The 15158-nt window shown below is 42.3% G+C and overlaps 1 protein-coding gene across 3 annotated transcripts in view; it reads right to left on the bottom strand.

The window, feature by feature from the left end:
- Positions 1 to 15158, bottom strand: part of RIC1 (RIC1 partner of RAB6A GEF complex) — a 214826-nt gene that overhangs the window by 17475 nt on the left and 182193 nt on the right. For all 3 annotated transcript variants that reach the window (XM_077249171.1, XM_077249169.1, XM_077249172.1), the window contains 8 exons: positions 11172 to 11210; positions 9625 to 9735; positions 3631 to 3720; positions 2950 to 3110; positions 2449 to 2587; positions 2249 to 2365; positions 845 to 1573; positions 385 to 543 (listed from right to left, as the gene is read on the bottom strand). In XM_077249171.1, the coding sequence (XP_077105286.1) occupies positions 385 to 543; positions 845 to 1573; positions 2249 to 2365; positions 2449 to 2587; positions 2950 to 3110; positions 3631 to 3720; positions 9625 to 9735; positions 11172 to 11210 (1545 nt within the window). The remainder of the gene's footprint in view (positions 1 to 384; positions 544 to 844; positions 1574 to 2248; positions 2366 to 2448; positions 2588 to 2949; positions 3111 to 3630; positions 3721 to 9624; positions 9736 to 11171; positions 11211 to 15158) is intronic.

The raw sequence follows: 15158 nt of genomic DNA, 5'->3' as shown, positions 1-15158 counted from the left end.
AAAAAAATATAGGGTGTTCCTTTAAGTCATGATACAATCACTATTCTATACATACTAAATGGAATAGGAGTAGTTCTGATGTGAACAGTTCCATGGTGTCTATAAAGCTGCATAATTGACAGAGCTGAGCCACAAAAGGCAGACAAGTGGAAGTGTGGTAACTGAAAACTACATGCGCAGCACTTTCCAATATGGAGGTACCAGGATGCCTGTACTTTTCATTGATCAGGAAAATATGTGAAACCCTTTAAATTGAAGTGGGGGATTCAGAATTTACGGTTATTTTTTCTTGATTTTTTGTTTAACAACTACCAATCACTTCCTGATTTAAGACCTTTGCAGAATAAATTGATACTTTGAAATGGTATTCCCACTAATACAAACCTGTGAAGTAGGGGTAGCTGGAGGGGTCTCACATTCACCAGATCCGATAGCCTTCAGAAACCTTATCATGTGCCTGCAAAGATCCCACTTTCCCTGCTCTAGTGCAGTGTTAAATAGGAGAGTTGCATGTTGTCTGCTTACCGCTGCTGCCTCCATGTTCTGTAACAAAAGATACAGGTTAATTTCCACTTTTAACCGTAAATGAATATATATACACACATAGATTATATATATATATATATATATATATATATATATATATATATATATATATATATATATATATATATATATATATATATATATATATAAATACTTACATATATATATACACATATATACAATGTCAGAGCAGTTGACGGATGACTGTAATTACATTTTTAGGGTTTAGGAAGCAAACAAATTTCAACAGTATAATTTAATAGCTAACAAGTGTGATGTGCGTTACATATATTACTACCTGGAGAATGATGAGATAAGAGGCAGCAGTGTCAAGGTCCTGAGCCATTAGGCACTCCTCAAACAAGTCCTTAGGGTTGCCAACAGCAGCAAATAGGTAATTCCAAAGAGCATATTCTGTCTTCCGAGCACAATGTACCACTGTCTGAAGAAAAAGGGGGAACTCCGTGATGAATTTAGCCACAGTGGGGAGCAGTGGGTCGGGAATGGGTTCCCGTGAGGTAGCTTCTTCTTCCAATACTTCATGTAGCATGAGTTCTAGCACATGTGGGAAATAGGGTAAAGAGGCACACGAGTGGGCTAAGAGCAAAGCCTGCTCTCCTAAATTCCTGACTAACAGTTGTCTTAGGATGTGGTGGAGGTAGATCTGAGAGGTCCTCTCTACAATACAGTAAGGGAACTGAACCTCCAAATGTTCAGCTGGAGAGCCACGGTTGTTCAAACAGTCATAAGCCACAGTTTCATTGATTGCTCCGAGAACCAGAGCATCTTCAAACAGGACTGCAAGTGGGTAAATGTTGATGTGAAAAGGCAGCATTATCCGTCTGGAAAGGAAGGAATGTGGTTTGCGATGATCTCTGGGGAACAGTGGAAGCCAAACCTTCATGCCTGCTCCGCCGCAGCTAAGCCACAATGCCTCCAACAAATGGCGTTTTTGCTTGTTGGCCCGACAGGTGCTCCAGACATTTTCCACAGACTGTGCTAGGACCACCGGAGCACAAAATGGCAGCTTAAATAAAGCAGAGTAACTGTAAACATGGGTAAATCTGCATTTTAGGACTAGATTGATAATAGTTCTGGAAATTTCAGAACTAACACTTTATTTTGCACGGGTGAAGTAAACAGATACAAATCCAAATGACAAGAAAGAAAGCTCTATTAGGTTATTTTCACAAATTTGTGATCAGATTTTCACATCAGAATTGATACCATTTGAGGGCGTTAAATCATCTCATAGATTGTGAGCAGGGACCTCACTCCTATTGGTGGGTGTTGAATTATGTGTTACTCTGTAATGTCTTTATTGTCCCCTCTGAATTATAAAGTGCTGTGGAATATATTGGTGCTACAGAAATAAAAATTATTATTTTATTGCAAAGATAGCTGAACGCCGGATCAGGAAAACAATTAAAAGGACTTGAAATAAACTTCACATAAAAAACTCAAGTGACTATAATTATAAAACTGAAGTTGCTGTAACTCATTAATGCTGTAGAGGGCGCCAATTGCTTGTTCATAAAAAGGAAGTGTCGCTTTACTGCAGTTATGTGAACTACACGACTGTGCGGAGCTATGTACACAGCTGCTTCTACCTTGCTACGTGGACACGTGTCTACAAAGTTTTGACGCTTTGAGTAAGGGCTGTTAGCTATAAAAATACTTAAAGCTAGAATTGCTTACTTACAAGTTTCCGCTGCTGTGAATTGGCTTCTTTTTCACGGATCTGAGGACCTGACCGATCCCGTTGTAGCATTATTAGCTGGCCTGCTAGATTCAACATAATGCTTTCTGCGTCACACGCCTACAAGAAAAGGCATAAAGCTAGCACTATTCATCTTGGGATGAAGCCGGGTTATGGACAGTATTAAAGCAGAGGTACTCCACCTGCTGGGGCATTTTCAGTGAGATGCCAGTCTCTGTCCTCACAGACGTTAGGGTTATGGATACCACGAGTGAAGGATGGGGAATGTACCGAGACATGGACACTTCCTGGAGGACTTGTAAACAGACCAAAGGATGAGGACTGCAGCAATGAAAGCAAACAATTACAACGAGACGAAAAATGTAGGTTTTAATATATTATATATATACACACACACAGGTATATACACGTGTCCTGATTCTTATTGGCTGGACTGCACAGTACTAGGAATCATTCCCTTTACAAGATGTCTAGGTGATGGCTATGCTACCCAACTAGCACTGGGCACATTAGGTGCACGTTCCAAGAAGAAATGGTAAGAACAGCCTTGGAGCAAAGTAACAAATACGAACAGCAATATCGAGAAACAAGAGGATTAGTTACAAGATTTCCAAATGAAAAAATATTGTGTTTTACGTGCGCTAACAGAAAAACTAAAATCTTGATGCCTTCAAATAACTCACCCTTCAGATTTTCTTTCAATACTATAAAGGCAGAAAGAACAGTCGGCTCGAAAAATAATCAACATATCTCTGAACACGCTGAGAAGCAAAGTCTCCAACTGCACTTTGGTGACATATGCAAAAGCATTGTCAAGATTGGATGTACGAAGATAAACCCGTAGCTGAGGAAAGAAAGCCGAGGTCAAATATCTTGAAGGGTAGACATTGCTAGAATAGGAAAGTTAAAATAAACACTTTATATCGCTTGAGATACTAATGCAGATGTATTATTGGAAGGGATTTGTAAAACAGTCATTTTTAATTTTTTTAAGCAGTGGACTGATTAAAAATAAGAAATGGAGACATGCTCCCCTTCCAGCTCCCGCATGGGCACAGTTAGCAGTATCTGTTCGGAAGTCACAGCACACATCATCAGAGAAACGTCTGATAACACGCTCCTCTAGTCACCTGACCGATGCAGCCAATCACTGGCTGCAGCGGTGCTGTGACTTCCGAACTATGGAGACACCACTCCTGGAGCCGGCGGAGACTTCCAGAGTGGGCTGCCCTGGATTCACAGTTACGCTGGAAGGTGGGTATAGCATTGTTAAACATTTCTAATCAATCCAGGCCTAAACAAAATACTGTCAGACAATCCCTTTAATGGATTTATAAAAAAAAAACCTGAAACAAAACATTTACCTCCTCTTGACGATCATTTAAGTTATAACATGCCAGAACAATGAAGTCATTCCACCAAGCCAGGCCTCCTGTCACCATCATGTTCTGTTCCTGAAAACATATGGCAGAAGGCGTTACTACATTGTTTTAAGTGCAAACATTTAGAAAAAGGAAAACCAAGCTTGGCATATGGGAATAATACAGGCCTCCCTAATGTCAGTCTGGAGAGCATTATGTTGTCCGTTTCACACTTTAATCCGCAAATGAGGCAAGAGCTAAGGATATTGTCAGGAATGACCAAATTCACAGGCTCTGTAAAAGATCTGTGTAAAATCCTCAGTATATTCCTTATTGCCGCAGTAGCGCCTTGGATTTACAATAGGACTAACCCACTGGCTATTAACAGCAGCAGACTGGCTTATGACATGGCCTAGCACATTGTATTGTGTCAGCCCATAGGTTACCGCGGCCCCCGAATACTTGCATTACCAAACATTTTGCCAGACTTCACTACGATGCCCAATCCATCTTGCATCAACCATACACTGTAAACGGTCGTCCAGACATGCTAGTGTGTTTAACATGTTCCCAATATATTGAAGCCCAGAATGATCGATTGACACCTAGATCAAAGCTCTAGATACAATGTCCAGGATGCAGAAATCACTTCAAGTCAGACACACAACGAGGAAGTAAAACTTTTCATTCTGCTCTCCATGTAATGGAGACGTGGTGGGAAGGGGAAGCTACAAGTGACAACAGGAAAAGATATAGCCTGTTACTCCCCACCTGTACTGCCTGCAGTATCCCCCCATTGCAAGAGGATTATAGGAACTCATCATGGCATCTTTACAGATCAGAAAGAAATCAACATTAAAGGGGTTAATTGAACAAAGTACATTTTATTCACTATATCTTGGAATAATAATAAGTTCCACAACTGGATTTGTTAAAAAAAATGTCCCTGTGCTGAGATAATCTTATAAATGTGCCCCTGCTGTGTGCTGTGTAATGGCTGTGTCTGACCGTACAGGAACATGGTCTGATCATACCACAGCTTCTGGGCAGGGGAGGAAGCAAAAAAGTGTACAGACATTACAGCAAGGGATCGCAAATTATTCTTTCTGGGAGGTAAAACATGTTTTAAACAAGCAATGAGATGTTTTACCTCCCAGAAAGAATCAGCTGCGATCCCGTGCTGTAATGTCTGTATACTCTCTTTCTCCTCCCCTGCCCAGGAGATGTGGTATGATCAGACCATGTTCCAGTACGGTCAGACACAGCCATTACACAGTACACAGCAGGGGCACATTTATAAGATTATCTCAGCACAGGGAAATTTTATTTAACACATCCAATTGTGGAAATCATTATTATTCTAAGATCTGTTGATTAAAATGTACTTTGTTGGTGGGAAAACCCCTGTAGGGTAAGTGAACTGGCAGTGTCACAGGCTTTTACTTAAAGTTAAATTAATGTATTTAATTTTTATTTTTATTTTTTTAACAAAAAGCATAACCGTCATTTTAATTATTATTTCACAAATCAACGGTACTCGGTACACATGAAAATAAGAAACTTTGTAATATCTTATCAGAAATATTAGCTCCTTTCTCTGACACTACTGATCAGTCAGAAATCTCAATTCTGAGGTAAAATCTGTAGTCAGTGAAGAAAGACCTTCCCATCACAGATAGCAGATGTCAGATGCTACAATTCTATGGAGGGAGGAGCTAAGGAAAGAGCTCCTCCCCCTGCTGTCTAGTTATAAGCTGTCATCTCATTTTTCACAATTCACAAGTATTCCAGACACTAGGGATCATACACACTAGCAGATTACGGCTCCATACAGAGTCTGTAAATTTAGATTTGATGACAGAATTTAACCCTGCCCTATGGGATCAGGAAAAGCTTTCCAAAGTAAGGCCAGCCTACCCTCAACAGAGCTATCCCCAGCCCATCCGATCATGAGCACAAACTCTGCTGGAAGCTGAAAATTCTCCATCATAGGTAGCACACATGTGGTCAAAATTATTATTATTATTATTATTATTATTTATTGTTATAGCGCCATTTATTCCATGGCGCTTTACAAGTGAGGAGGGGTATACATAATAACAAGTACAATAATCTTGAACAATACAAGTCATAACTGGTACAGTAGGAGAGAGGACCCTGCCCGCGAAGGCTCACAATCTACAAGGGATGGGTGAGAATACAGTAGGTGAGGGTAGAGCTGGTCATGCAGCGGTTTGGTCGATCAGTGGTTACTGCAGGTTGTAGGCTTGTCGGAAGAGGTGGGTCTTCAGATTCTTTTTGAAGGTTTCGATGGTGGGCGAGAGTCTGATGTGTTGTGGTAGAGGGTTCCAGAGTAGGGGTGATACGCGAGAGAAATCTTGTATGCGATTGTGGGAAGAGGAGATAAGAGGGGAGTAGAGAAGGAGATCTTGTGAGGATCGGAGGTTGCGTGTAGGAAAGTACCGGGAGATGAGGTCGCAGATGTAAGGAGGAGACAGGTTGTGGATGGCTTTGTACGTCATGGTTAGGGTTTTGTACTGGAGTCTCTGGGCAATGGGGAGCCAGTGAAGGGATTGACAGAGGGGAGAGGCCGTAGAATAGCGGGGGGACAGGTGGATTAGTCGGGCAGCAGAGTTTAGAATAGATTGGAGGGGTGCGAGAGTGTTTGAGGGGAGGCCACAGAGCAGAAGGTTGCAGTAGTCAAGGCGAGAGATGATGAGGGCATGGACTAGGGTTTTTGCAGATTCTTGTTCCCCCTCGTTTAATGACAGAAAAAAGCACACTGGTCACAGAAATAACTTGAATCTGACAAAAGTAATAATAAATAAAAAAATCTATGAAAATGAATCAATGAAAGTCAGACATTGCTTTTCAACCATGCTTCCACAGAATTTAAAAACAAAAACTCATGAAATAGGCCTGGAACCTTAACTTAGTATTTTGTTGCACAACCCTTTGAGGTAATCACACGATTCCTGTAACCGTCAATGAGACTTCTGCACCTCTCGACAGGTATTTTGGTCCACTCCTCAAGAGCAAACTGCTCCATTTGTCTCGTGTTTGAAGGTTGCCTTTTCCAGATGGCATGTTTCAGCTCTTTCCAAAGACGCACAATAGGATTTTGGTCAGAGCTCATAGAAGGCCACTTCAGAATAGTCCAATGTTTTCCTCTTAGCCATTCTTGGGTGTTTTTAGCTGTGTGTTTTGGGTCAGTATTCTGTTCCAAGACCTATGACCTGCGACTGAGACCAAGCTTTCTGACACTGGGCAGCACATTTCTCTCTAGAATCCCTTGGTAGTCTTGAGATTTCATTGTACCCTGCACAGATTCTAGACACCCTGTGCAAGATGTAGCAAAGCAGCCCCAAAAGATAGCAGAGCCTCCTCCATGTTTCCCAGTAGGGACAGTGTTCTTTTCTTGATATGCTTCAGTTTTCCGTCTGTGAACATAGAGCTGATGCGCCTTGCCAAAAAGTAAAATTTTTGTTTCATCTGTTCATAAGATATTCTCCCAGAAGCATTGTGGCTTGTCAATATGTAGTTTGCCAAATTCCAGTCTGGTTTTTTTATGATTATTTTTTCACCAATGGTATCCTCCTTGGTGGTCTCCCATGAAGTCCACTTTGGCTCATACAACGACAGATGGTGCGATCTGACACTGATGTTCCTTGAGCTTGAAGTTCACCTTTAATCTGTTTAGAAGTTTTTCTGGGCTCTTTTGTTACAATTCGTATTATCCGTCTCTTTGATTTATCATCAATTTTCCTACTGCAGCCACGTCCAGGGAGGTTGGCTACAGTCCATGGATCTTAAATTTCTGAATAATATATGCAACTGTAGTCACAGGAACATCAAGCTGCTTGGAGATGGTCTTATAACTCTTACCTTTAACGTGTTTGTCTATAATTTTCTTTCTAATCTCCTGAGAACTCTTTCCTTTGCTTCCTCTGGTCAATGTGTGTGATACACACTATGTCACCAAACAGCACAGTGAGTATCTGTAGCCTATATACAGGCCCACTCACTGATTCCAAAAGAAGAAGCAGCCAAGAAGGTTTGGCTTCCAAAATTGTAGAAACCTGTGATGCTAGTTAGTGAACACACTGTGATTTAACATGTCTCTTTTCTCACATTATTTTCAGAGGCACCATCATCTCTGTCCAGGCCTATTTCATGAGTTTTATTCTTTTAAAAATTCTGTGGAAGCATGGTTGAAAAGCAATGTCTGACTTTCATTTGTTCATTTACATAGATCTTTTATTTTACTTTTGTCAGATTCAAGTTATTTCTGTGACATTGTGGGTTTTTCTGTCATTAAACAAGGGGTACCAACAAATTTGACCACGTGAGTACAGGTCCTTCTCAAAAAATTAGCATATAGTGTTAAATTTCATTATTTACCATAATGTAATGATTACAAGTAAACTTTCATATACTATAGATTCATTATCCACCAACTGAAATTTGTCAGGTCTTTTATTGTTTTAATACTGATGATTTTGGCATACAACTCCTGATAACCCAAAAAACCTGTCTCAATAAATTAGCATATCAAGAAAAGGTTCTCTAAATGACCTATTACCCTAATCTTCTGAATCAACTAATTAACTCTAAACACATGCAAAAGATACCTGAGGCTTTTAAAAACTCCCTGCCTGGTTCATTACTCAAAACCCCCATCATGGGTAAGACTAGCGACCTGACAGATGTCAAGAAGGCCATCATTGACACCCTCAAGCAAGAGGGTAAGACCCAGAAAGAAATTTCTCAACAAATAGGCTGTTCCCAGAGTGCTGTATCAAGGCACCTCAATGGTAAGTCTGTTGGAAGGAAACAATGTGGCAGAAAACGCTGTACAACGAGAAGAGGTGACCGGAACCTGAGGAAGCAGTGGACTGAGTCTGGTGTGGAAACATCCAGAGCCACCGTGCACAGGCGTGTGCAGGAAATGGGCTACAGGTGCCGCATTCCCCAGGTAAAGCCACTTTTGAACCATAAACAGCGGCAGAAGCGCCTGACCTGGGCTACAGAGAAGCAGCACTGGACTGTTGCTAAGTGGTCCCAAGTACTTTTTTCTGATGAAAGCAAATTTTGCATGTCACTCGGAAATCAAGGTGCCAGAGTCTGGAGGAAGACTGGGGAGAAGGAAATGCCAAAATGCCTGAAGTCCAGTGTCAAGTACCCACAGTCAGTGATGGTGTGGGGTGCCATGTCATCTGCTGGTGTTGGTCCACTGTGTTTCATCAAGGGCAGGGTCAATGCAGCCAGCTATCAGGAGATTTTGGAGCACTTCATGCTTCCATCGGCTGAAATGCTTTATGGAGATGAAGATTTCATTTTTCAGCACGACCTGGCACCTGCTCACAGTGCCAAAACCACTGGTAAATGGTTTACTGACCATGGTATTACTGTGCTCAATTGGCCTGCCAACTCTCCTGACCTGAACCCCATAGAGAATCTGTGGGATATTGTGAAGAGAAAGTTGAGAGACGCAAGACCCAACACTCTGGATGAGCTTAAGGCCGCTATTGAAGCATCCTGGGCCTCCATAACATCTCAGCAGTGTCACAGGCTGATTGCCTCCATGCCACGCCGCATTGAAGCAGTCATTTCTGCCAAAGGATTCCCGTCCAAGTATTGAGTGCATAACTGAACATTATTATTTGATGGTTTTTTTGTTTGGTATTAAAAAACACTTTTATTTGATTGGTCGGGTGAAATATGCTAATTTATTGAGACAGGTTTTTTGGGTTATCAGGAGTTGTATGCCAAAATCATCAGTATTAAAACAATAAAAGACCTGACAAATTTCAGTTGGTGGATAATGAATCTATAGTATATGAAAGTTTAATTGTAATCATTACATTATGGTAAATAATGAAATTTAACACTATATGCTAATTTTTTGAGAAGGACCTGTATATTGCAATGTTCATTGCTTTTTTCTCCTTTTAGTGGATATTATTTCCTTTGGCGCATTAATGTCAGGTAACTTACTTGCGTGATATTCCCAAACAGCTTCCATTTTTTTGTTAGTAAAGAGTAGTGTGCAAATCCACATTTTCCAGAAACAGCAACATTTTGGCCGATCTTGTCTATAGCAGAATACTACAAATTGGGAAAGAAATAGGTCCATAAGACTGAAGTTTAGCTTTCAGCACAAACTAGAAAAATTAAAACATCACAAAAATGTATTTAGTGTAGCCCTACTAAAGAAGACCAAGTGCTGTCCTATGTGCAGACCTTTCAGGGAATCTGTCACCGCTCACCGGGGTCTGCTACCCCATCTGAGATCAGCATAATATAGCAGCAGAGACCCTGATTCCAGAAAAGTATCACTTACTAGGCAGCTTGCTGTAGTTTTAAGAAAATCACCGTTTTATCTGCTGTGGATCTACCAGGTCTCTGAATGCTGAGCTCTGTATAACCCCGACCACATCACTGATTGGCAGCTTTTGGGGTACACAGTGCATAGGCAGAAATTTTCCAATCAGTGCTGGTGGCGGGGTTAGACAGAACTCATAAATATGGAGGACTACATGGCAGTAGGTCTACTGGTCCTCTAGTTGTAATCTCCTGCCAATAAAGCAGTGATTTTATCAAAGGTATACCAAGAAACCCAGGATGTGACATATCTCTGCAATCGCTACATCATGCTTTATTGCCTTTCACGGTAAATTAAGTGAACGATACATGAGTATTAGCAGCTATATATTTAAGGTTCAATCAAAGTCCAAATCTAGATTTAGCTGAATCAAGATCTAACAGATATACTAAGGAAAACTATGTTGCCATGTCCAAGCATAACTATTTCAAGAGATACTAAATCTAGAAATAAGAGTATGGAGGGGTGTTTGCTAGCTCAAAAAAACGTACGGTAGAAATTGTCAGAGAAACTGAGTTTTCACTCATTGACTTTCTCATTGTTTTGGCTCCTTTAACCAGAATTACGGTATCTAAGGGGGGGGTCTCCAGACTATTCCGGAAGGTGATGTTTGGGGGAGTTAACAATTGGGCAGTTTGAATTCACCTGTGTCTGAAATTGGCTTTCTCCACACTGGATACGCATGAACGCTCGGCCTAAATGAGCATTTATGCATATGGGGGGATATTCTATTGGACAACTAAACATGTATGGTCACTTTTAGTCTCCCATGGTGTGAACTGCAGTCAGAGTCATAAGAGAAAGTTCCTGTGATCTCCCAGTCACATAAATCTGATTTTAACCACATCTTCATTTACCAAAAGATATGGCAACATGGCACACTCATAAGACCCCCATACACATTAGATTGTCAGCACACCTGCTGAATCCTTGACACTTTCCACAAACCTACTGATCTTATACTTTAGGAAAGAATATGGATGCCCCAAGAAAAACAGGCAAGGATAATATAGGAGACTTGTTTTGTGGCCACTGAAGTAGAATAGTATAAGAAAAGAGGAAGATGTTATAGGAAATATTGAGAATTACATGTTTTATCTTGTGTACCAGACATTGTAAGAAAAAGAACAGCTATAGTTTTGGCTAACAAATAACTCACCCGAATAGGCCAATTGCTCTCAAGGTAGGTGCTGTGTATCTAAACAGAAAGAAAGCAAAGAATATCATATCAAATAGATCATTAACGAAAAAATACAAAAATAAACTTTGGCACTTTACACTTTGAAGCTTTCGTTTTCATTTTAAAAGGGGATACATGGGATGAAAAAAGAGGCAATTTTTTTCTACCAAAAGTACGTTCTAAGTATAAGTATTAACCCATCTATATTCAATCAGAGCAATGCATGCTCTTACCACCACCTTTATACAATGGTCAACTGGAGCCGACGATATTCATAGATTTCCATCATAAAATAACGGCTACTTATTACTGTATATTCAATCCAAACAGATTCAGGGCAATAGAATTGTTAAGAGACTGTCTAATTAAAACCAGCCCGTCAGAATGTAGCCTTATACCACCAGATTTCATCCGGATCGCGCTCCGGCCATAAATTTCATTGCAATGGATGTTCCAATGGAAATGTAGTATTACATGGAAAAATTAGTAGCACAAAAACGACCCAGGTTCGTCAGATCCCCCTTTTGTCTGGGTAATAAAGGTGTGGATTCTAAAGAGATACAGTAGGTGCGAAAGTATTCAAAACCCGCCGCCCTGCTCAGCATTTTTCGTGTTTAGCTACCTCATCACAACCTGGAATGTCACTGTTTTTTTGAGACTTTGCATCAGTTCATGTAAAGAACATGCCTACAACTATGAACATTTGGTTTTCCTTTTTTTTGTGAAGCTAACAACAAAGCAACTGAAAACTTCAGTGTGCGTAACTATTCAGCCCCCTAAAGTCAGTACTTTGTAGAGCCTCCTTTTGCGGCAATTACAGCTGCAAGTCGCTTTTGAGAAGTCTCTATCAGCTTTCCACATCTTGCCACTGGGATTTTTGCCCATTCCCTAAAGGTGATATCCGGGACTTTACAAAAAAAAAAAGTATCTAAGCACTAACAGGCAGGTGATTGGAACTTCCCCGATTTGGAGCCAGACATAGCGTTTACGTTGGTGGCCAAAGAGTTAAATTTTGGTCTCATCACAGCACCTTCCTCCATACATTTGGGGAATCTCCCACATGTCTTTTGGCAAACCTAAAAACAAGCCTTACAATTTTTGTGTAAAAGTAAAGGCTTTTTTTTCTGCTCATTCTTTCATTAAGGCCACTTCTACGGAGTGGATGACTTATTGTGGATGTATGGACTCCAGTCTCTGCTTGGGAATTCTGCAGCTATTTCAGGGTTACCTTTGGTCTCTGTGCTGCCTTCTCTGATTAATGCCTTCCTTGTCTGGGCTGAGGGTTTTGGACAGCACCCCTCTCTTGGCAGGATTGTTGTGGTACCAAGTTCTTTCCATTTGATGATAATGGATTTGATGGAGCTCTGGGGGATCATCAGAGATTGGGATATTTTTTCTATAGCCCAACCCTGACTTGTGCTTCTCAACAACTTTGTTGGAGATCTCCTTGGTCTTCATGGTGTTGTTTGATTAGTGGTGCAGCCTCTGTGGCCTTTCAGAAAAGGTGAGTGTATACTGACAGACCATGTGACACTTAGGGTATGTTTCCACATATTCCTTCAGTATTAGTTGCCGACTGGATGCTGCATACGGCCGCAGCGTCCAGATGTTACAGCATAGTGGATGGGATTTTATGAAATCCCATCTCCACTATGCGTACAAACACGCAGGTGGCACAGATCTGTGTAATCGGACATGTGGCGCGTCTTTCTAGACCGCAGTATGTCTATTTATCTTGGGGAGAGGCTCAGTCAAGGATGGGTGAATCACCGCGCGTACAAAAGGGGGCAGCGCTTTGGGAGGCGCAGGGTATCCGATGCGTCCAAAGCACTGGGATTCCAGACTGTGGATACATACCCTTAGATTGCACACAGGTGGACTTCCTTTCACTAAGCATGTGACTTATGAAGGTACCGTATTTTTCAGACTATAAGATGCACTTTTTTCCTCCAAAAATGTGGAGGAAAATGGGGGGTGCGCCTGATAGTTGAGATATATCTGCTCTGGCTGTGGTGGGGAGCGGCAGAGAAACGGGTCACAGGAGGCAGGAGCTGCTAAAAAGAGAAATTAATATTTACTGCATTCCATGCCCATGGGAGTGGAAAGCAGTGAATATTACTTTCTCTGTAATAGTGGACACGCTGTTAGCCGCAGGCTTTCATGCACCTGCCGGGCTTTTAAGTGTCCCCGCTTAAGGGAATGAATATTCACTGCTCGCCACTCACATAGGCGTGGAATGCAGTGAATATTCATTCCCTTTAGTAGTGGGGACATGTGAAAGCCCGTCAGTTGCAGGAAGCAGGCGGCTGCGTCTAACAGCGTGTCTGCTATTAAAGAGCAATGAATATTCACTGCTCTCCACTCCCATAGTCCCGGCACAGTGAGCAGTGAGTATTCATGCAGCTCTGCTCTGCTTGTAAGCAGCGCATGATGTCACTGTGCTGCTTACAAGCATAAATCAGCTGCTGGCATCGGAACAAGACGCTGCGAGAGAGCGCAGGGAAGGTAAGAATAATGGTTTGGGGTTTTTTTTAATGTTTTTCTGATGGCGGTCATGCATACAAGAATCAGATACGGATGGGGGCCAAACATACCAGGATAAGGATGGGGCCATGCATACCAGGACAGAGATGGTAGTCCTGCATACCAGGATAGGGATGAGGGGAACCATGCATACCAGGATGGGGATAAGGGGACCATGCATACCAGGATAGGAATGAGGGAGCCATGCATACCAGGATAGGGTGATGGGCCATGCATACCAGGATAGGGATGGGGAGGCAATGCATAACAAGGATAAGGATGAGGGAGCCATGCATACCAGGAAAAGCATGAGGGGGCCATGCATACCAGGATAGGGATGAGGGGGCCATGGATACCAGGATAGGGATGAGGGCGCCATGGATACCAGGATAGGGATGAGGGCGCCATGCATACCAGGATAGGGATGAGGGGGCCATGCATACCAGGATAGAGATGAGGAGGCCATGCATACCAGGATAGGGATGATGGGGGCCATGCATACCAGGATAGGGATGAGGGGGCCATGCATACCAGGATAGGGATGAGGAGGCCATGCATACCAGGATAGGGATGAGGGGGCCATGCATACCAGGATAGGGAGGGGCCATGCATACCAGGATAGGGATGAGGGGGCCATGCATACCAGGATAGAGATGAGGAGGCCATGCATACCAGGATAGGGATGAGGGGGCCATGCATACCAGGATAGGGATGAGGGGGCCATGCATACCAGGATAGGGATGAGGGGGCCATGCATACCAGGATAGGGATGAGGAGGCAATGCATACCTGGATAGGGATGAGGGGGCCATGCATATCAGGATAGGTATGAGGGGGCCATGCGGATAGGGATGAGGGGGCCATGCGGATAGGGATGAGGGGGCCATGCACACCTGGATAGGGATGAGGGGGCCATGCACACCTGGATAGGGATGAGGGGGGCCATGCATACCAGGATAGGGATGAGGGGGCCAGGCCTACCAGGATGGGGATGAGAGGACCATATATGCCAGGATAGGGGATATTAGTACAGAACTGGTACTGTAAGTATTTAAAAAGGAAGGACTTGAACAAATTCCTTGAGTTCTCACATTTTTATTTCAGTCACAGTTCTGTTTGTAAAGGGAATCTGTCAGCAGTTTTTTGCTATGTAATCGGAGACAACCAGAATAATGGTATCACTTACTACCTTGCTCGGTGCAGTTTTGTTATAATCCGTGTTTTATCCGTTGGAGATGTAGCAGTCATCAGAATACTGAGCTCTGTATAACCTCTCCCACACCACTGATTGTTAGCTTCCTGTGTACACTGTACATTGTCAGTAAACTGTCAATCAGTAGTGGGGATGAGATTATACAGTGTATACAGTGAAGGAAGGTATTACTTTCACACTTGGGCACGCTCTTCACAATGGGGAGCGGATGAGTCGTAAAACTGCATCCGC

This window comes from Ranitomeya variabilis, chromosome 1 (genome assembly GCF_051348905.1).
Source record: "Ranitomeya variabilis isolate aRanVar5 chromosome 1, aRanVar5.hap1, whole genome shotgun sequence".
NCBI classification, from domain to species: domain Eukaryota; kingdom Metazoa; phylum Chordata; class Amphibia; order Anura; family Dendrobatidae; genus Ranitomeya; species Ranitomeya variabilis.
Note: the sequence above shows the minus strand (reverse complement) of the source record. Positions and strands in the feature narration are given on the sequence as shown.